Source organism: Pongo pygmaeus, chromosome X (assembly GCF_028885625.2).
Source record: "Pongo pygmaeus isolate AG05252 chromosome X, NHGRI_mPonPyg2-v2.0_pri, whole genome shotgun sequence".
Lineage (NCBI taxonomy): Eukaryota > Metazoa > Chordata > Mammalia > Primates > Hominidae > Pongo > Pongo pygmaeus.
Window position 1 is genome coordinate 38284177 of NC_072396.2, and position 22165 is coordinate 38306341.

Here is a 22165-nt window from a genome sequence, read left to right on the forward strand (position 1 = left end):
TCTTTTCCTTATGATTTTGTAATTTGTGTAGGTATCTGCAGGGCTTACCTTGCTCCATATGGCATCAGCTGAGGCAGCTTGACTAGGGGCTGGCAATTTGGTACTGTTTAATACTGGTTGCCTAGCTGGGACTGAGGGCTGGAGGCCTTGGTTCTTTTCCATGTGGACCTTTCTTGGCTTTTTTACAACATGGAAGCTAGATCTTAGGAGTGAGGATTCCAAGAGACATGAAGGAGAAGTTTTCTGTGTCTTAATATGTTGTCCTGGAAACCAGAATCATTTTTGCTTGATCCTATTAGGAGTCACATGATCTCAGATTCAAGAAGAGAAGACATAGACCTTACTTGTTGACAGGTGGTATTTCATAGGACTTCAGGAGCCATGTTTTAAAACATCTACAGGTAGTTTTGGGTCTAGACATTACATGCAGACATGATGAAGAGGGAGGTTTCTTCCTGTGTACTTCTTTTTACTGGGGAAGAATACTTCTTTTTTTAACATAATTCTATTCAGTTTCCATTGGCCAAGATTGGGTCACATGTCCATGCCAAACCAATCTCTAGGTACAGGAATAGAAAACGAAGTTACAGATTTCTCTGAGGTGTAGATATCCTTGACCCTACAGAACAGCTGGGCAAGGCCTGGAATGGATAGACCAGCTTCATCCTCTTAACCCAATGAATACTAATTACAAATAGTATAATTTTTGTATTTGTCTGTGACAGAGAATAAGTTAGGAGACTGGTCTATACTAATCTTTATTTACTCCAGTGGTCAAACCTGGGATCATCTTCCTTGAACATGTGGAAGGGTGAGCAGTACCTAATCAGAATTAGAGTTCTGCCTTTAAGGAAGAAGAGAGGAAGGATACCAATTAAGTTGGAGTCCCACGGTATCTGCAACACTGAGGTTTAGGAAGTTTAAGGGCCCAAAGCCAAGACCAAGACCCAGTTTTTGGACACTTGACCCAATTTTAGTTGTTTTAACCAACACTGCTTCTCGTGGAGTTGGAGAATGTTAGAGCTGGAAGGGACCTAAGAGATCATCATGTTTGATTTTGCACACTCTGTAGAAACCACTTACTCAGTGTCCCTGAAAGGTATTCCACCAGCCTCTGCTTGATTATATTCAGCAGTGGAGCTGTCAGTATTCAAAAGATACTTCTATTGGTGAAGTACTCCTTGTTAGAAATTATTTCTTATATAATAAGAAATTAAGTGGGACTTTTCCTTTTCCTCCAGAAATGACATCTGGCCCATGTGCTGAATATATTACATTCAGAAAAAAAAAAGCCACTAAGGACTGGCCAGTCTTCTTCTTTCAGGATTTTCTGAGAGTGACAAACTAACACTACCACAGTCAACCTCACATACCCCTACCTTCCAATTCTAAAAGGACTTACCTGGGGAGAAGGGGCAGAAGAGAATAGGATCTTCTGTAACTTATTTATGGTGAGAGGTTACTTCCTCCCTTCCAGAAGCCACTTAAAATAGAATTTCAAGATGAAGGGTGCTAGCAACAAGGGTAGCCAAGCCACTCCCTGGCTTATGAAGCTGGGAACCCATAGGCCTATCTCACAGTTGCTTACCTCCCTTAGAGATAGCTTGTTGTGTGTACCCTGGAGTTTAGGAGTATTTATAAGCATAGCGACTGAGGCCTGCTTTTCATTTGTAGATTCCTGAAGGAGGGAAACTTGAGGGAATAGCCTGGAATGAATAAAGACTGTGGTGCCATATGCCTGGAAAGGGGGCGAGAGATCTCTGCTGTATCAGCTAGCTATTGCTGAAAAGCAAACCACCAAAGACTTAATGGTTTAAATAACACATTTATTGTTGCTCAATAGTCTACAGCCCTGTTGGTGTGTTAGGATTCTCTAGAAAAGCATTATATAGGTGTATATATATATATATATATATATGTATATTGTATATATATATATGTATATTGTATATATATATATGTATATTGTATATATATATGTATATTGTATATATATGTATATTGTATATATATATGTATATAGTATATATATGTATATAGTATATATATGTATATAGTATATATATGTATATAGTATATGTATATATATATCTCCAAATATATACATATATGTGTATATGTATTTCCAAATATATACATGTATATGTATGTGTGTGTATATATATATTTCCAAATATATACGTGTGTGTGTGTGTGTGTGTGTGTGTGTGTGTGTGTATATAGTCCTCTTTGCTTTATCAAATCTTTATATGACATATTTGCTTTAGATATATATTTTTTTCCTTTCTAAGCAATAAAATTTATAGTATAGTTGGGGCACCCTGTGAGTCTTCCTTGTCATGATTTCAGAGTTTATCATTCTTGTGCATGATTTATAACTTTGCCGCATAGGCACAGTATCCATAAATAGGATATATTGATTTTGTAGGTCTTTAAACTTTATCACACTGCAAATAACATTCTGAAACTTGCATTTTTTTCAGTCAACATTATATTTTTGAGAACTATACAGATTGATGAATGTAAACTTAGTTTATTCATTTTTGTGGCAGAAAAGTGTTCTATTGCAGGGTGGCCAACCTTTTTCTGTAAAGGTATAGAAGAAAAATATTTTAGATTTTGCAGGCCATCTATGGTCTGTGTCACATATTGCAAATCCAAGAAAGAAATAACTTGTATATATCTGACAGTAGATTGGATGCCCTGGTACTTTTTTTATTTTATTGGCTTACATTTCTAACAACAATTCCATTTAATGGTTTTTGGCACCAGAGGTCATTTTCAGCTATAGTCAGTATGGTATACATAGCTGCTATAGCAACCTAAACAGTGGTCCATATGATTGTGTAATGGTGTATGCCTATTATAAGATTATATTAAGTCTGCAAGACTTGAAGATGGGTTCATATTCATTCCTCCTAAATTAAACCCACCTCCAAATGGGCCAGAGGGGAGAATGCTTCCATCCACCCACCAAGAGTTTTCGCTTAGATTTGGCTTTGGCATGATGTCGGCTCTGATTTTTTCCTGGAGTTTGTGGCCACAAGTCAATGGAAGTTATTTAGTGGTACTCAGTGGGAAGACATATGCTTCCTACCGACCTCCACACAAGGGTGTCTTGTCAAGGCTGTGCCTGAGTTTAGTGAAACATGTGACTGCTGCTTATATAGCTATTTGAATAATCCAATATCCAGTATAGACCTTCTGATTCCTCACCCACATCTCTGTAAAGTAAGTAGGTCTTGGTAGTGCTGCATAGAATTAGAGGCACTGAGCAGGTATAATCACACACAGAAGAAGTGATATCCTTGCAAGGTCCAAACCATTTATTGTTTATTCTTTATATCCTACCTATTTCTAAAAGGTTTTCATGTTGTTTACAACCATGGACACATATCAAACATGACCATAAAATAAGGAGAACTAAAAATAAAGTATTTGAAAAGAGGGAAGGGAAGATAGATTGGGAGGAAAAGTACACTGAGGATTATTGTGGTAGTTGAAAAGATTAGTGGAGGTAAGAATGTGCATGCAAATATTTGTGAGTGTCTATGGTTCAAGGGTTGGCAAAGGGAAAAATACAAGGAATTGCTTCAGTCATGGAGGGTCTAATGGTCATGCTGAATTATTTACAAGGTTCACTGTACATGAGTAGCTACATTTTAAGAGGATTTGTGATGCCTTGCCCTACCTGAAAATCTGCTGTAGAATAGAGAAACTCTCTTGGGATTCTGAGTGGTCTTGCTACCATTTTGCTGTTGGATACCATTTTGCTGCTACCATTTTGCTGATAGAGGGCCCCATACATGAGTCTAGGATCTTACTTCCTTGATCTGGCTATCTAAAGGAAGGGTTTTTTGTTTTTTTTTTTTTTTTTTTTTTTTTTTGGTGTAACTCAACTCACTGATGCCCCTTTTCTCTGCCTGAGGCAGGATGATAAGGAAGGAGGACAAGTTGCTAGGGCAGATAGAGGGATCTGCTTCTGCCCCACTTCTCTCTGATCATTGGTTATTCCTTGAGAGGCAATTCTCAGAAACCAGCTTAGCATAGTGAGGCTTACCCATGCCGGGGTGCCTGACCAGCATGATTTCGGAAGGTCTTTACATATGAAATATTCACATAATAGAAGACAGACATGAAATTTGGGCTCAGTGGAAGCAAGGAAGAATTGGACAAATCCTCAAAGTATGCTTGGTGGATTCTCCAGACTCCTTAGGGTCCTGGGCAGTTTTAAGGGTAGCGGACTCCTTCCTGCCATCAAGTGATAAAAGAGATAAAATGTGGAGCTGAGACCACTGCTAGGGAAATAGACCTAACTATATTTATTTACACAGAAGAGCCTACTGGTTAAGGCTACGATTCTGGAGCAAGACTACTTAGGTTGGAATTCCAGCTCTGTTAGCTGAGTGATCTCTGGGAAGTTACTTAACATCTCTATGTCTCCACTTTCTCATCTCTATTATGAGGATTATAACAGTATCTACTTTATAGGATTGTTGTTAGAATTAAGTGATTCATACCTGTAAAATTCTTACAATAGTCCCTTGGCATGAATTAAGAGTGCAATGATTTTTTTGCATAAGAAAGATGAGCTGCAGGAGATCTTATCATCCAGGTACTTAGGCAAGAAATCGAAATACATCTGGGAGAAAAGGACAAAATCACTCAGGATCTCTAAGGATTATAGAGTATACAGTTATAATCACGTCATGTGGGTTGTGAGTGATGGGCCATAGTATTTGTTCTCACAATTCTGAGAACAGAACAAGATATAAATATGTATTGAAGGAAAAGTCCTCAATTTTTGACTAAACATCTAGTAAACTGGCAGATGTTCAAGAGAGATTTTGGTAACAGTGAGATCTTAGTCACTAAGACTTTAAGAATTTTCTTTTAACAGTACTAGGGTATCATACTGGTTATATCTGCAGAATGAGTTTTGCTATAGTAGTCTGAATAGGGGTTTATGTCATGTCTGTTTTCTACTTGGCATTTTGCCAGGGTAGGGAACACTATCTGAAACAACTTCATTATAACAATGAAATGATAGTCCTTTTTGCCTTTAAAAATTCTAATCTAATAAACATTTATCGAGTGCCTACTAAGTATAGTAATAGTGTACCTAGTTTTTTCAAATACATATTATTATTGAAGTATAAAGTACACACAGAAAACTATACTCATCATAAGGGCAAATCTTGATTTATCACAAAGTAAACTTACTCATGTTGTTCTATGTCCAAGGTGAGAAACAGAAGAGTATCAGAATCCCCAAAAGACTCCTTATGTTTCTTTTCAGTCACTTTCCTCACCCACCTCCCCCAAAGGTAACCACTAAGCAGAAAGCCAACTTCTCACACCACAGATTATTTTTTCCTGGGTTTTAAAATTTTATGTAAATAGAATCAGCGTTCTGGTTTCTTTCACTCACACTGTATTCATGAAAGTTATCCATATTGTAGTTTGTAACAGAAGTTTGTTCCTTAGCATTGCTGTATAGGATTCCATTGTATGAATATACCACAATATATTGATACAGTCTGCTTTTGATTAATATTTAGGTTATTTCCAGATTGTGACTATGACAAATAATGCTTCTATAAATATCCTTGTGCGGGCCTTTTAGTACACATATATATGCAGTTCTGTTGCATGTATATGCAGGAGTAGAACTGCTGGGCTGAAAGCAATGTCAATGTTTAGTTAGCTTCAGTAAAGACTGCAAAGGCAGTTTTACCATTTTACACTCCCATAAGCAGTGTATGAGAGTTCCAGTTGCTCCATATACTTGCCAGCACTTGGTTTTACTTTTTGTGATGGAGTAGATATGTAGTATCTCATTGTAGTTTGAATTTGCATTTATGACTAATGAACTAATTTTCTTTTCATGTCTTTAGTGGCCATTTTGGGGGTGTGTTTGTGTGTGTGTCTGTGTGTGCATGCATACACACGTGTGAAATGACTGTTCAGGTATTTTCGCTCATTACAAATCTGAGTTGTATTTACCCTTTTGGTCCTTGTTCATACCTTCTTGCGTCTCCATGCTTCCACGTAGGATCATTTCTTGTGGGCCTGAAATACTACTTTTAGCATCTCTCCTTTAGTGCAGATCTGCTGGTGACAAATTCCCTCTCCTCATTTTTGTTTTGACAGAAAATGTATTTCTTTTACCTTCATCTTTGGGACTGTGTTACTTCCTACTTTTAGATTATCATTCATCTTCTGGCTTCCATTATTTCTGTTGAGATGCTACTGTCCTCTGTCATTATTGTTACTCCTTTGAAGTTCATCTGTCTACTTATACTTTCTGACTGCTTTTAAAGACTTTCTCTTTGACTTTGGTGTTCAGCAATTTTAACATGGTATGCTTAGTTGTGGTTTTCTTCATATTTACCTACTTGAGTTTTGTAGCATTTCCTCAATCTGTGGTTTGATATTTTAGCAGTTTGAGAAAATTCTCAGCCTTCCTTGCTTCACATATTGCATCAGAGCCATTCTTTTCTCTCTCTTTCTCTCTTTCTCTCTGTCTTTTTCTCTATCTGGGACATTTTCACTCTAAGTTTTTCATGCTTTTTCTTTCTCCATTTGAGTGTTTTCTTCTGACCTACCTTCTAGTGAGTACTAATTATCTTTATAGCTGTATCTAATCTGCTATTAAACCTATCTGTTGATTTCTTAATTGTAATTATGGTATTTTTTTTAGTTCTAGAATTGTCATTTGAGTTTTTAAAATAGTTTCCAGTCTCTGATAAGTTCCCAATTTTGTCACATAATTTTAAAATCATATAAATTATAGTTATTTTAAGTCCATGTCAGATTATTACAAAATCTGTATCTCCTACAGGTCTATTTTTATTATCTATTATTATTTTTGGATTTTGGTCATTTTTTGTTGTTGGCATACCATGTTATTTTTAATTTAATGCCAGGTATTTGTAAGAAAAAACTAGAGGAAATTTGAGGCTCTGCATGAACTATCTTTCTCCAGGAAGATTTTGCTTTTGTTTATGGCAGTCAGATGGACTAGATGCAGATCAACTTGACTCAGTCATGACTTGAGATGGTTGAAATCTGTATCAATCTTTGCGAGGGCTTAATCTCTTTCCAGTCGTCCTTACTCCTGATGTCCTTTGAGTTTCTACTAGAAAGCTTTGGGTGTACACCAGGATCATTATGGGGCCTGAATGTCAATATTTGCTTCCATACCCACCAGCTTTGAGAGATTTCTATAAGTTGTATTCATATTATTTGTGTCTTAGTACTCACTTTCATTTGGGAAAATGTCTTGAGGGAAAAGGCAGCTTCAGAATTTTCTCTAGAGATTTTTTTTTTTCTTTCAAACATCTTAGCCCCAGGAGTACTCACTGCTTTGGAAGATCTCTGATGCCTTTGAACAGATGTTTGCCTAGTTGTTCTTGACAGAAATAATGGATTAAACAAGCTAATCTGCCATGCTAGTATGGAGATCTTTTGCTTTTTGATCCTTTTTTAGGGAATTCAAAAAGCATGAGAAAATAAAATTGGACTTTTTGTCATTTTAAATGTTTGTTGATGGCCACAAGGCTAATGTTTTATCCTTTTTTTTTCCTTTTTTCTATCTGTATGAATTTCAGAGGTACAAGTAGTTTTGTTACATGAATTTATTGCATAGTGGTGAAGTCTGGGCTTCTACTTCTTCTTCCATCACCCAAATAATGTACATTGTACATTAAGTACATTAAGTACAATGTACATTAAGTAATTTCTTATCCTTTACCACCCTCCCAAGTCTCCAGTGTCTATCATTTCACACTGTATGTCCATGTGTACACATTATTTAGCTCCCACTTAGTGGGAACTTAGCTCCCACTAAGTGAGAATATATGGTATTTGACCCTTCTTCTGAATTGGTTCACCTAGGACAATGGCCTCTGGTTCCATCCGTGTTACTGCAAAAGACATTTCATCCTCTTTTTATGACTGAGTAGTATTCCATTACATATCGCATTTTCTTTATACAGTCATCCATTGACGGACATAGTTTGATTCCATATCTTTACTATTGTAAATAGTGCTATGATAAACATATGAGTGCAGGTATCATTTTAATATGATTTATTTTTCTTTGGGTAGATGCCCAGTAGTAGGATATCTGGATTAAATGGTAGTTCTATATTTAGTTTTTTGAGAAATCTTCACACTGTTTTACATAGATCTTGTATTCATTTTACACTCCCACCAACAGTGTATAAGTGTTCCCTTGTCTCCCATCCTTGCCAACATCTGTTATTTTTATTACTTTTTTATAATAGCCATTCTGACTGGTATAAAATGATATCTCATTATGGCATTAATTTGCATTTTCTGATGGTTAGTGATATTGAGCATTTTTAACATTTTATTCTATAATATATATTTGGTCTATGCAGATCTGGCCTTTGAATTCTGACACACTTTTTGGGATACCTATAGGACAATGTGAAATCTATTATGAGTTTGATTCATAGTTAAGAATGAAAAGCAACCAAAAAATATATACAGATGGCCAATACCCACATGAAAATAGGCTGGAAATTATTAGTCATCAGGGAAATGCAAATCAAAATCGCAAGATACAATTTCACACCCATTAGAATGGCTAGAATAAAAAAGTTAGATAATAAGAAATGTTGATGAAGATGTGGAAAAATTGGAATCCTCATAGACTAATGGTTGAAATATGAAATGGTGCAACCTACTTTGGAAAACACTATGGCAGTTTCTTCGACAATTAAACATATGTTACCATATGACCTAGCAACTCCACTTCTATAAACTCAAGAGAAAAGAAAATATATGTTCACACAAAAATTTGCACATGAATGTTCATAACAGCACTATTCACAATAGCCAAAAGGTAGAAACTATCCAAATGTTTATCAACTGATGAATGGACAATGTCTTGTATATTCATACAATGGAATATTATTTGGCCATAAAAAGGAATGAAGTACTGATACATGCTACAACATGGATGAACCTTAGAAACACTATGGTGAGTGAAAGAAACCAGTCACCCAATACCACATATTCTATTATGTTATTCATATGAAAGTCCAGAATAGGGAAATTTTTAAAGATAAAAAGTGTATCAGTGGTTTCTTAGGACCAGTGGGGGCAAAACTGATAGCTGAAGTATATGGGGTTTCTTTTTGAGGTGATGAAAACTTTTTAAAATAGACTGGTGATGGTTGCACTTATATGTGAATATTTACAAATCATTAAATTGTTCACTTTAAGTGTTTGTGAATTATAGCTTCATTATTATAGAAATTTTTCAACATACAAAAAGATTGAGAGGATGTTATAATGAACCCTCATGCATCTATCACATGTCTTCAACAATTATGTGTTTTTACCAATGAAGGATGTTTTTTTAAGATGCAGCTGACATAGGCAGATTCATACACTAGGGGAAAAGAGTCAGGATTAAGGGAGTAGTTGAAAATTTAGAAGGGAAAGATGATAATTGATACAACAAAGTTTTTGAGGAGGCAAGTGATAAGAGTGTGGTGCAGGTGGGGAGATCCTGGCTCCAGATCGTAAGAAAGACTCTTTGTTCACTGAGTTGAAAAAAAACAGATAAAAATTACTGTCTCTCAGAAATCTGTTGAAAATTCTAATTTTCAGAAGCTTGCTTTGCTAACTTCCTCCAGTTTCCCTCTGCCACTGCACTCCATATCCCCTTTGGCTTCCCCAGTTTCCTCTTTGAAGTCATTCACTAATTTTTTTGAAAAGTCTATTCCATTAAAGCATTTCATGAGTTCAGTCATTTTACTGAAGGTTCATTGTCTACAGAGAGTAATCATAATACAGAAAACAACCATCTACCATCCTCCATCTTACAGCCAGACTCTGTTATTTCTCTAAAGCAACAGACAAACTGTTCCCTTGTCCTATAAATAGAATTGCTTTCCTAAGAGGAATTCTGGGAAAGAAAATGTTCTCCATAACTTTACGCAGAGATTAAGTTTTTGGTGGCAAGTCAGGAAATGAACAAATCCATGCCTAGTGACAATTAATTTATCTGTGAATTAGGAAGGTTCATCTGGAAAGAGTTCATTTGGCTGGAATTGGGTAGGAGAAAGCTTTAGGAGTATGCCAAGGGTTTGAAATATTGCCAAAGCCTTCCTTTTAGCTTTACCTAAAGTAATGTCTTCCCTTCTAATAATGATGAAAACAGCAAAATGCCTCCATCCATACAGACACCTAGGAAATGAGATTAGGATTACTAGGGGATGTTAGACTTCTGTGAAATGCCACCTAAATAGGCAGTACTGCCAATTTATCCCCTTTTGTGTTGGCTCTGTGAAGATAAGGTTGGGAAATATTGTCAGGGAAGTTTTCTCCATTTAAGTCTGAATCAGTAGGTATTTGCATGAGCATCATCCTCATCGTTCATTAGATGACAGCTTAATTATAGAGCTGGAAATGTACATTGGAATCATTTTGTACAAGCTTCTTGTCTCCCAAATGTGTCTCCTTCCCTGACCCCATTTCTATCTGTGACATTTTGTAGTGAGCACCCAACAGTAGCAATGATGATTAAAGCCAGTGATTTCAAAATATTTTTTATGCATTCCCAGAAGGTTTCTGTGGTTGATTACTGCTAAACAACAACTGGGTAATAATTGCCTAATTCTCTTGATAGAGAAAAAGATGTAATTTGGAAATAATTGACTGAACAAGAGAAAAATGAATAGATACTAGAAAAAATTATGTGGGCCATAGTATTGCTTAAAGCAATAAATATTTTGGAGTTAAAATACTGTAAATATAACAATATAAATACTGTATATGTGTGACTACTTAACTTAGATTATAATAATTTATGCTTAGCTCATCTTCTGCACTTAAAATATTTTTCTTATAGTGGAGAAAACATAAGGACTATGAAAAAATGATTTAATACTGGATCCTTAGAGTTTGGAAATTTGTAACCACACATACATGTATAAGTAATACACAAAGTATATCACTAATATGTTCTGCTTTACAATGCTCCATTGAATTAGCCTCTCAGGAAAAATAACTTAGTCCAATTACTTCCCAGTCAACTCAGGTAATGGTGTTTCTACTTGATTAGTAGATTCCAGTCTTTCCAGTGGATGACATCATTAATTAAACTCAGTGCCAAAAGACTATGAGAAAAACTGATGCTTTGAGTAAGAGTGAGCTTCTCTCCCAGGCAAATAAATACCAAAGCTTCAGAGTTTTTATGTCTACTAAATATAGATGTTTTTCCATTTATTCATAAATAAGAAAAACCTTTATTCCTATACATTTTAAATTGTACATTTAGATAGAGACAATTATGTTACATGGACAGAATTACATAGAATTGAATTTTAAGAATCAAGCATGGATAAAGCTACAACAATCAAGACAGTGTAGTAGTGGCAAAAGAACAGACAAATGGATCAATGGAACAGGATAGAGAGCCTAGAAATAGACCCACATAAAAACAGTCAACTGATCTTTGACAAAAGAACAAAAACAATACAATGGAGAAATGATAATTTTTAAAACTCTAGACACAGACCTTACACCCTTCACAAAAAATTAACCCAAAATGGCTCACAGACCTAAATACAGAATACAAAATTATAAAATTCCTAGAAGATAACATAGGAGAAAATCTAGGTGACTTTGGATTTGATGATTGCTTTGTAGATACAACACCAAAGGCATGATCCATAAAAGAAATAACTAATAATCTGAACTTCACTAAAATTAAAAATTCCTGCTCTGCAGAAGACACTCTCAAGAGAATAAAAAGACAAACCACAGACTGAAAAAATATATTGGCAAAAGACTTATCTGATAAAGGGCTTTTATGCAAAATGTACAAAGAACCCTTAAAACTCAACAATAAGAAAACAAACAATCAGGTTAAAAAAAAAATGGGCCAAAGACCTTAACAGACACCTTGCCAAAGATGGACAAGATGGCAAATAAGCATATGAAAATATACTCCACATTATATGTTATCAGGGAAATACAAATTAAAACAATAATGAGGTACCACTATATAACTATTGGAATGGAATATCATTTAGGCTTGAAAAATAAGGAAATTTTGCCATTTCTCAACAACGTGAATGAACCTGGAAGATATTACGCTAAGTGAGATAAGCTAGACATAGAAAGAAATATACTGCATGATCTCATTTATATGTGTAATCTAAAAAAGTCAAATTGATAGAACCAGAGAATAGAATGGTAGTTACTGGGGGCAGGAATGGGTCTGGGAAATAGGGAGATGATGGTCAAAGGATACAGTTTCAGTTATGTCAGATAAATAAGTTCTAGAGATCTAATGTACAGCATGGTGACTGTAGTTAATAATATCTGAAATTTGCTAAGTGTTCTCACACAGAAAAGGTAACTATGTGAGGTGATAGATATATTAGCTTGACTATAGTCATCATTGTATAGTATATATGTATAACAAAATATTATGTTGTACACTTTAAATATATTGGCAAAAATCCAGAACACTGACTACAGAAAATACTGGTGGGGATGCAGAGCAACAGGAGCTCTTGTTCATAGCTGTTGAGAATGCAAAATGGTACAGTCATTTTGGAATACAGTTGGGAGGTTTCCTACAAAATTACACATGCTCTTACCCTGCGATCCAGCAAACAAATCACACCCATTGGTATTTACCCTAAGGAGTTGAAAACTTATGCCCCTCCAAAAATCTACATATGGATGTTTATAACAAATTTATTCATAACTTTCAAAACCTAGAAGCGACCAAGATGTCCTTTAACAAGTGAATGGATAAATAAATTGTGGTACATCCAGATAATGGACTATTATTCAGCATTAAAAAGAAATTGGCTGTCAAGTCATGAAAAGATATGATGAAGAAAACTTAAATGTATGTTACTAAGTGAAAAAAGTCAATTTAAGAAGGCCACATACTGTATGATTCCAACTATATAACATTCTGGAAAACATAAAACTATGGAGACAATAAAAAGATCAGTGGTTTCCAGGAGTTGGAGACTAGGGAGGGATGAATAGATGGAGAACAGAGGATTTTTACACAGTGAAACTACTCTGTATGATACTGTAATGGTGGCTACATGTCATTATACATTTGTCCAATGTGTAATGTCCAATGCACCCATATGATGTACAATGCCAAGAGTGAGCCCTAATGTAAATGTAAACTTTGGATGATAATGATCTGTCAGTATAGGTTCGTCAGTTGTAAAAAAATGTACCACTCTGGTGGGGGATGTTGATAATGGGGGTTGTTGATACGCTTGTGTGGGGTCAAGGAATATATGGGAAATCTCTGTACCTTCTGCTCAACTTTACTGTGAACCTAAAACTACTCTAAAAAATAAAGTTTATTAAAATGAATAAACATTTCAAGATATTTCTAAAAAATGAAGCAGCAGGCATAGAAAGGTATTATCTCAATTTTATGGGTGAGAAAACAGAACCCAGAGAGGCTGCCATTTTTTCAGTGTAAACTGGTGAGACAAGAAAAAAATGAGAGCCAGGCTGTCGGTTCCTAACTCATAGCCCTGCTTCCCATCCTTCCTTGTGCCAATATTTAGAGATGTTGGCAGCCTATAGTAAGTGATTATATTTCAGTTTTGACCACAGTCTACTTATGGGTTGGCATCATATATCTTAGATAGTACAACTCAAGGCCAACAGTGCTGTGCTCTGGAATGTAATACCACGTTCCATTTAAATGAGCTACATCTTGTCTCCCCAAACTGCTGCTTCTATTATAAACTGGATAAACCCATTACCCATAAGTCATTTTAAGAAATAAACAGTGTGGTGATTCCTCAGGGATCTAGAACTAGAAATTCCATTCGACCCAGCCATCCCATTACTGGGTATATACCCAAAGGATTATAAATCATGCTGCTATAAAGACACATGCACACGTATGTTTATTGCGGCATTATTCACAATAGCAAAGACTTGGAACCAACCCAAATGTCCAACAATGATAGACTGGATTAAGAAAATGTGGCACATATACACCATGGAATACTATGCAGCCATAAAAAATGATGAGTTCATGTCCTTTGTAGGGACATGGATGAAATTGGAAATCATCATTCTCAGTAAACTATCGCAAGAACAAAAAACCAAACACCGCATATTCTCACTCATAGGTGGGAATTGAACAACGAGAACACATGGACACAGGAAGGGGAACATCACACTTCGGGGACTGTTGTGGGGTGGGGGGAGGGGGGAGGGATAGCATTGGGAGATATACCTAATGCTAGATGACGAGTTAGTGGGTGCAGCGCACCAGCATGGCACATGTATACATATGTAACTTACCTGCACATTGTGCACATGTACCATAAAACCTAAAGTATAATAATAATAATAATAATAATAAAAGAAAAAAAAAAAGAAATAAACAGGTAGAGTTGGAACTTCTTGAAATGCTAAGGACTTTCAGCCCAAGACAGATTGACTCTCAGTAACAGTGAAGTTCTCGTTTCTTCAGCTCCCCACAGAATTTAAGAATGCAACCACAGTGAGTATTCTATAGTCAGTGTATCAGTTTAAAAGATCCTGCAGATATAGAGGAACATACTGAGCAACTTATTACTGTTTGTATATCTACTGCTGGTATGTGCTGAGGGACATCAAAAGGAAATATCAGATTTGGTTGGTCGGTCTTGATTCCCCAGAAGCTTAGAAGCCAATTGAGGAAACAAAACACACCATGTAAAGGACTCTACATATTCAGACAGGCCCAGATGAGGTCAGGAATGTATTTTAGTGCGAGTTACCCTGAAGCAGACCCTACGAGAAGAATTTGAGTGCATATATTTTGGGAGGAAGATGTAGGGAGTGTGGGAGAAGAGAAATGAGGCGGGGAAGGGAAGGCAGCCAATAAAGGGAGACAACTATTAGACAACTATCACCATGCGTGACTAGAAGTTAATCCAATAAGCAAATACTAGGAAATGTCATAGAACACATGCCTCAGAGATATTCTCTCTAATGGATGAGGAAGCCATAGTACTTGTATTCCAGCTCCTAATCTGGGCTGGAATTGGGGCATTGAGGGCGCTCTCGGGAGTATTAATTACTGGCACTTCAGCCTGACAGGCACCTGGATGCAGCAGCTTTCTGCAGTTCTGGAAAACATACTCAAGCACAGTGGGCAGATGCTAACAACTGGAAGTCAGGCTGTGCACATAAAACAGAAGAGTCCAAGGAATGTGGGTGGGGTGCTGACAGAGTGTCTGCTGCAGTAGGATTCCTTGTGGAGGTGAGACTTGATGATACTCTCTCTTTTCTCCCCAGGTCTCCTCATGACCATATCCCTGTTGTCCATTGTGTATGGAGCCTTGCGCTGCAACATCCTAGCCATCAAAATCAAGTACGATGAGTATGAAGTCAAAGTGAAGCCTCTGGCCTATGTCTGTATCTTCCTGTGGAGGAGCTTTGAGATTGCCACTCGAGTTGTAGTCCTGGTCCTCTTTACCTCCGTCCTGAAGACCTGGGTGGTGGTTATAATACTCATCAACTTCTTCAGTTTCTTTTTGTACCCCTGGATCCTCTTCTGGTGCAGTGGTTCCCCATTCCCTGAGAACATAGAGAAGGCCCTCAGTCGGGTGGGCACCACCATTGTACTATGCTTTCTAACTTTACTTTATACTGGTATCAACATGTTCTGCTGGTCTGCTGTACAGCTGAAAATTGACAGCCCTGACCTCATCAGCAAGTCCCATAATTGGTACCAGCTACTGGTGTATTACATGATGAGATTCATTGAGAATGCCATCCTCCTCCTCCTGTGGTATCTTTTCAAGACTGACATCTATATGTATGTGTGTGCACCTCTGTTGGTCCTGCAGCTGCTCATTGGGTACTGCACAGCCATTCTCTTCATGCTTGTATTCTATCAGTTCTTCCACCCTTGCAAAAAGCTCTTTTCCTCCAGTATTTCTGAAGGCTTTCAGAGGTGGCTCAGGTGTTTTTGCTGGGCCTGCAGGCAGCAAAAACCCTGTGAGCCGATAGGAAAGGCAGATCTACAGTCATCCAGAGATAGAGATGAGACACCTTCTAGCAGTAAAACAAGTCCTGAGCCTGGTCAGTTCTTGAATGCTGAAGATCTCTGCTCGGCTTAATGGGACCCAAGGTCTCAGGGCACAGGCATATTATTTTCTGGGTTTGATACCCGTTATTCATACAAATAATGAGCCCTACACAGGGAACAAGGCAGGAAGTTAGTTGTTAACTCCTTGTGAGCTGCTCCTCTTTATAGAGCTCTTGGGTATGTAGAACTATATGGGAAGAAGCCAGGAAAACCTCTGAGTGTTGAAGGGGCAGCCCAAGGCATCACAGTTCACAGGTAACCATGTTATGTTCTTCTAGGCATTACTGGCCTTTTCACTGACAAGTTACCCCTGAAATCTGAGTTGTACTGGTTAGATTCATTAGGTTGAATGAGGAGAGGGGCTTACCTGTTCTCTAGTTTTCCAGACTGCTGGTTTGGGTAACCTGAAGTTTTATGATCCCTGAACATAGTTTACACCCAAGAGCTGTCCTGGTGACCAGAAAAGATTACTAGGGTTTTGCCATCAGCAACATCATTCCTGTCAGAGCTTTCAGGGAGGGCTGTTCAAGTTTGGTTTTTGAATAGACAGAGGTTTCATTTTCATCTCATTAGGGCTTTTTTGTACATAGCCAACTGTAGCCACCCTGGCATGCTGTCTCTAATTGATTCAAGGGCCTAGATTTGGAGACTTTGTTCCTTAGCATCCATGGATGCAGAAATGAGTGATAAATTTGGCTATGGAAGCCCTGGAATTTTAGGAAAGTTGTGATTCTTTGATATGTTGATGAAATTCTGGATCAGGAGGGGTGTTAAAACATCAAAATGATGGCAGCTTGTATAAGTAGAATTCTTACCATCTTACTCCTGCCTCCCCATTCCTTGCCTGTCAGGACCATTTTAGAAGAGTTACCTTGGTTAACTTAAGGGTTTTTTAGAAAACCCCACAGAAATCCTCTCACCCAGTTCAGGAATATAGGGAATTTTCGTTTCCATTATTTGAAGGAAGAGAGTTTTCCTCACTACCACCTGTAATTAGAGATTGACTTCAGAAACTTTTTCTAAATTATAAAGATGGAATGACCAGAAAATTTTTGTCTTTCATGGAATGCAATTTGACTTGGCATAATTGTGAGTTAATTTGATAAAGATCTCCAGTTGTATCCTCTGACACCCTTTAATGTTCTATATAATTTTTCCTTTAATCTGAGACCCTATTTGTTTCACAAAAGAGGATTGGGTAGCATATCCTCAATTATCTTGGAAAAATGCCTAGATCTAGTACCATTATTTCTACCATTAAAATCTTGAAAGTGAAATACTTGAAAAGAGGTGACCATAAAGATCACACCAATTTAGAATGAATATTAAAGTCTGAGAAATTTACAAAAGGGACTCTATGGACTTGATTTTACCATATGGAATAGGGATCCACTTCTCTGTTAACCTACAAAACGTATTTATCTGGCCATTGCACTTCGGATAATTTTCATTTTTAATTCTTCTTGGTGTCAAATTTTTAAGTAATTTCATGCACACAGGAGAAAATGCAATTTGATAATCAGTTTCCACTACATTCAGAGGTCAAGAAAGCAGTATATATTCTTTCACAAGGCATCCATACTGTTTAATATTTATAGAGTTCATAGAAATACATCAATAAGCTCCTAAATTATAGAGCCTCAATTTTGGTTTTTCTCATTTGAAATGTTTTTGATTTATCAATATTTGTGGTTTAACTTTGTGGGGATGTCCAGACAGTAGGTCATTTTTTGTCTATTTTTAACCAAATAAGAATAACACTCAAGACTATGTTCTCCATCCCAACACATCACTTACCACTTGCACTATTCTTAATAGGCCTAAAATAGTGAGCATATATAATCAAAATGATACTTCTTACAACATATACTTCCATGCACTCTTCATGTAATCACATATGTGCATAGATACACAATCGTAATACATAAAACATCCTTGAAAATATATAATGACTTTGAATAAAATAAAGCTACCATGTTAATACATCATTTTTTGTTTTTTCGTAATTAACAAAAGGGCTCTATAATGATTAGGAGAGCTGTAAGGCCATTCTTTAGTCATTCCAAGTGTATATTTGTATCACACCAGTTGCTTGTGTTCATTAACACCAAATATTTTCAAGCTTTTTGTGAGAAAGAGATTCTTGCCTTGAGGCTCTGCAGTGGCAAATGGTAGGGGCAATAGTGCTCCCTTTTCACCTGAAATGCCTTCAGCTCAGGCCTTGGGAGTGAGGTGTGGGAGTAGCCACCAGCCTGCCACTGACTAGGCATGTTAAGAATTAGACAAGGATGGAGAGACTGGTTTTTTCCAGCCTTGGTTTGGAAGCTTGTCTCAAAAACCATTACAAAATCTTAACCTTCAAATACATTTTAAATCACTTTAATTTAGAAGATAGGTGAGCAACTTGAGTGATCCCAAACCAAACTAACAGTGCTGGTTTGTCCGACACCCAAAGCCCACTTCACACATTTATAAAGACAGAGATTTGGTAACTCATTTGGGTATTTTGTCAGTTTTAACCCTTGATATACAGGTATTCCAGCTTTGGGCACATGTATGTCCTTTCACTTTCGGGAAGGGATGTCACTACTTTCTTTCTGTGTGGTGAAAACATAAGCCATGGTGAACTGAGAATTTTTGTTTTTAAATTATTTATATTACTGAATTGGCAAAATTACAGTTCACACTGCAGAGCTAGGTTGTCCTATTGGCATAAAACAAACCAGCAACTTTTCTCATGTGTTTGGAGTTAAAATGTGTTTTTCAGTTATAATTTCAATTTTTAAATTTCTTGGTGCTTTGTCTAATTAATTACATCTCATAACTTGTCAGGATAGTTGCTCCAACTGAATTGCTATCATTTGGCTGGATGGGGGTGAAGTATGTCTTCAAAATATATTGAAGTAAGTTCATCAAACATGTTTAGACTTCCTCTCATTGCTGGAGACAGCCCAGTGTAGAGATTGGCACTTCCCTGTCCAGCACTACAACTTAATTGCTCTATGCCTCAGTTTCCCCATAATACCCTTTTCCAACCTACCTCACAAGGTTATCAGAAAGATCAAATTAAATAATAGATGTGAAAATGCTTTGAAAATGTTTTTAAGTGCTATGCATATTTATAGAGTTATTATAGTTATTCAAATCCATAAGCAGGTTATTTTTATTTTTTTACTGTTTGAAAAGAAATAAGTAGTGTCATTCATATGAGTTCCTGAGTGGATATGTGAATCTTTGGTCTTCTCGACAGGTGCCCTTTCTCTTACCACCAGTTGCTTACAAAAATAGCACCCAAACACATGGCACTTGGAAGAAAAAGACCCACTGAATCTGAGAAAGTACTTTCTGGTGGCAAATGAATTTATCATTTTAGTATAGTTTTCGATAAAGAATATGGCAACATCTTTTGATAATTGTGCTTTACAACTTGAATGCTGATTCAAGGCATTATTTGGATGTGAGTTTAATCTTTTCAGCCTTGTAAATGGGAAAATATATATTAAAATTGATTGTCAAATACAGCATTTCTTTGGAAACCACCTTAAAACATTAGTGCTATGGTTATGAGTGTATGTGCCAGTACTTACCAGTCAATGCATTGTGGATATGAGCTTTCGTTGACTGCTTCTCTGCAGTCATTGATGCTAATACATATTGTTATGTTTCTTCATATAATAAATTAATTTTTCAATTTCTCCTTGTATTTCATTCTTTATACAATTCTTACATGGCCTTTTTACTTCAGGGACTATTTTTAAAACAGAAATTTTAAAATGGTTTCATTGTAACTGATTATAGTTTTATAAACTCACCTGGAAATTACTTCTGTGGGCTGAGAAATTTGAGAGTGCTAAGATTCAGCCTTGCAGGACAGCAACAGTCCATGAAAACCCCTCTGTTTTATAGACATTTACTCCACTTGTTAAAATTACACTGCTGGATACTAAGATTCTGTTCAGTTGTCCATCAGTTGCCATGCACAATACAAAAAAGAGAGGCAATACACATCTCTTCTAGACAAACATAAATATATACTGATTCAGAAATATAAAACACCAAAGAAATGGCTTGGTATTAACATACATAATCAAATGTAAATGGTTGGGAAAAACATCAGTCATTAAAGGGATCATTTCAGAGCATGAGAGAGACACGGACTGTTTCAATAATTCCTTTGCTTCTGAAGGTGGCCTTGGAATTTGCAAGACTTAGCTATAGGATAAATCTCTTTAAAAACAGCTTTATTGAGGCACAATTGACATACAAAAAACTGCACATATTTAATGTATACAATTTGATGAGTGTGTACATATGCAAACACTCATGAAACCATCACCACAATCAAGGTAATAGACATATTCATCACCTCTAAAAGTTTCTTTGTCCCTCTTTGTTTTTGTTTTGTTTTGTCTTTGTAAGACACTTCACATGAGATCTATGCTCTTAATATTTTAAATTCACAATACACTATCGACAACTATAAGTACTATGTTGTACAACAGTTCTCTATAACTTACTCATCTAACGTAACTGAAACTTTATATCCATTGAACAACAACTTCCCATTTCCCCTACCCCCCAGGCCCTGGCAACTGCCATTCTATCCTCTGCTTCTATGAGTTTTGCTATTTTAGGCACCCCATCTAGGTGGAATCATGTAGTATTTGTCCTTCTGTGTCTAGCTTATTTCACTTAGCATAATATCCTCCAGATTCTTCCATGTTGTCACAAATGGCAAGGTATCCTTTTTTTAAGGCTGAATAGTATTTAGGAATATGCCATATATTCTTTATCCATTTATCTATCAATGGACATTTAGGTTATTTTCATATCTTGGCTATTGTGAATAATGGTTCGATGAACACTGGAGTGCAGATATCTCTTCAAGATCCTGATTTCAATTATTTTGGATACATAGCCAGAAGTGGGGCTGTTGGATCATACAGAAGTTTTATTTTTTTAATTTTTTGAGGAGCCGTCATACTGTTGCACATATTGACTGTACTATTTTACATTCCTATCAACAGTATACAAGTGTTCTAATTTCTCCAAATCCTTACTTACATTTAATTTTTTGGTTTTTTGGATAGTAGCCATCCTAACAGGTGTGAGGTGATATTTCACTGTGGTTTTAATTTCTAGTTTCCTGATGATTGGGGATGTTGAGCACCTTTTCATATACCAATTTTCCATTTGTATGTTTTCTTTGGAAAAAGGTCTATTCCAGTCCTTTGCCCATCTTTTAATTGGGTTATTAAACGCTGTCTTTTATTGAGTTGTAGGAGTTTCTTACATGTTTTGGAGATTTTCAGATATATGGTTTGCAAATATTTTCTCCAATCTGTAGATTTTTTTCCTTTGCTGTGCAGAAGTCTTTTAAAATAAATATTTTCAGTTAAAAAACCTGAATATTAACAATTATAGCATTCAAGTAGGTCAATATAAAATTATTTAGGTGTTTGTTAACGTTTTATTTTGAAATAATTTTAAACCAATAGAAAAACCTGAAGAATAGTGCAAGGCATTTCTTTATACCCTTTACCCAGATTCACCTATTATTAATATTTTTCCATGCCCATTATCGTTATCACTTTCTCTGTCTTTCTTGTAAACCATTTGAGATTACACTGCCAACGTTACACCCCTTTATTCCTAAATACTTTGATGTGTTTTTCCTGTGAATAAAGGTATTCTCTTGCAGAGCCACACTATAGTTATCAAATTCAGGAAATTTAATATTGACACAATACTAATATCTAATCTGATATCCATACTCCAGCTAACAATTGTGCCAGTCACTTCATTTGTTTTCACAAAGCTTGTGAAAACCATGTGAATCAACTCAGTTCTCTTCTGTGGGGTTGTCTTTATTTAAAACTATGAGTAAGTTTTAACTTTTCTATGAATAATGGGAGATCTACAGCAGACGTTGAAAAATTATTTGAAGAAAATATGTAGATGCTATCAGTACTAACTAATAGCTTAAAACTGGAAATTTGAGATGTTTATTGGCAAGCTGGGTAATTCTTTTTCATGAAC

General features: G+C 36.2%; 1 protein-coding gene across 1 annotated transcript in view; it reads left to right on the forward strand.

The window, feature by feature from the left end:
• The window catches only part of XK (X-linked Kx blood group antigen, Kell and VPS13A binding protein), a 45607-nt gene extending 25778 nt beyond the window's left edge, over positions 1-19829 (forward strand). The window contains exon 3 of the mRNA XM_054472775.2: positions 15331-19829. Coding sequence (XP_054328750.1) covers positions 15331-16157 — 827 coding nt within the window. The 3' untranslated portion in view covers positions 16158-19829. The remainder of the gene's footprint in view (positions 1-15330) is intronic.
• The last annotated feature ends 2336 nt before the right edge of the window (positions 19830-22165 follow it).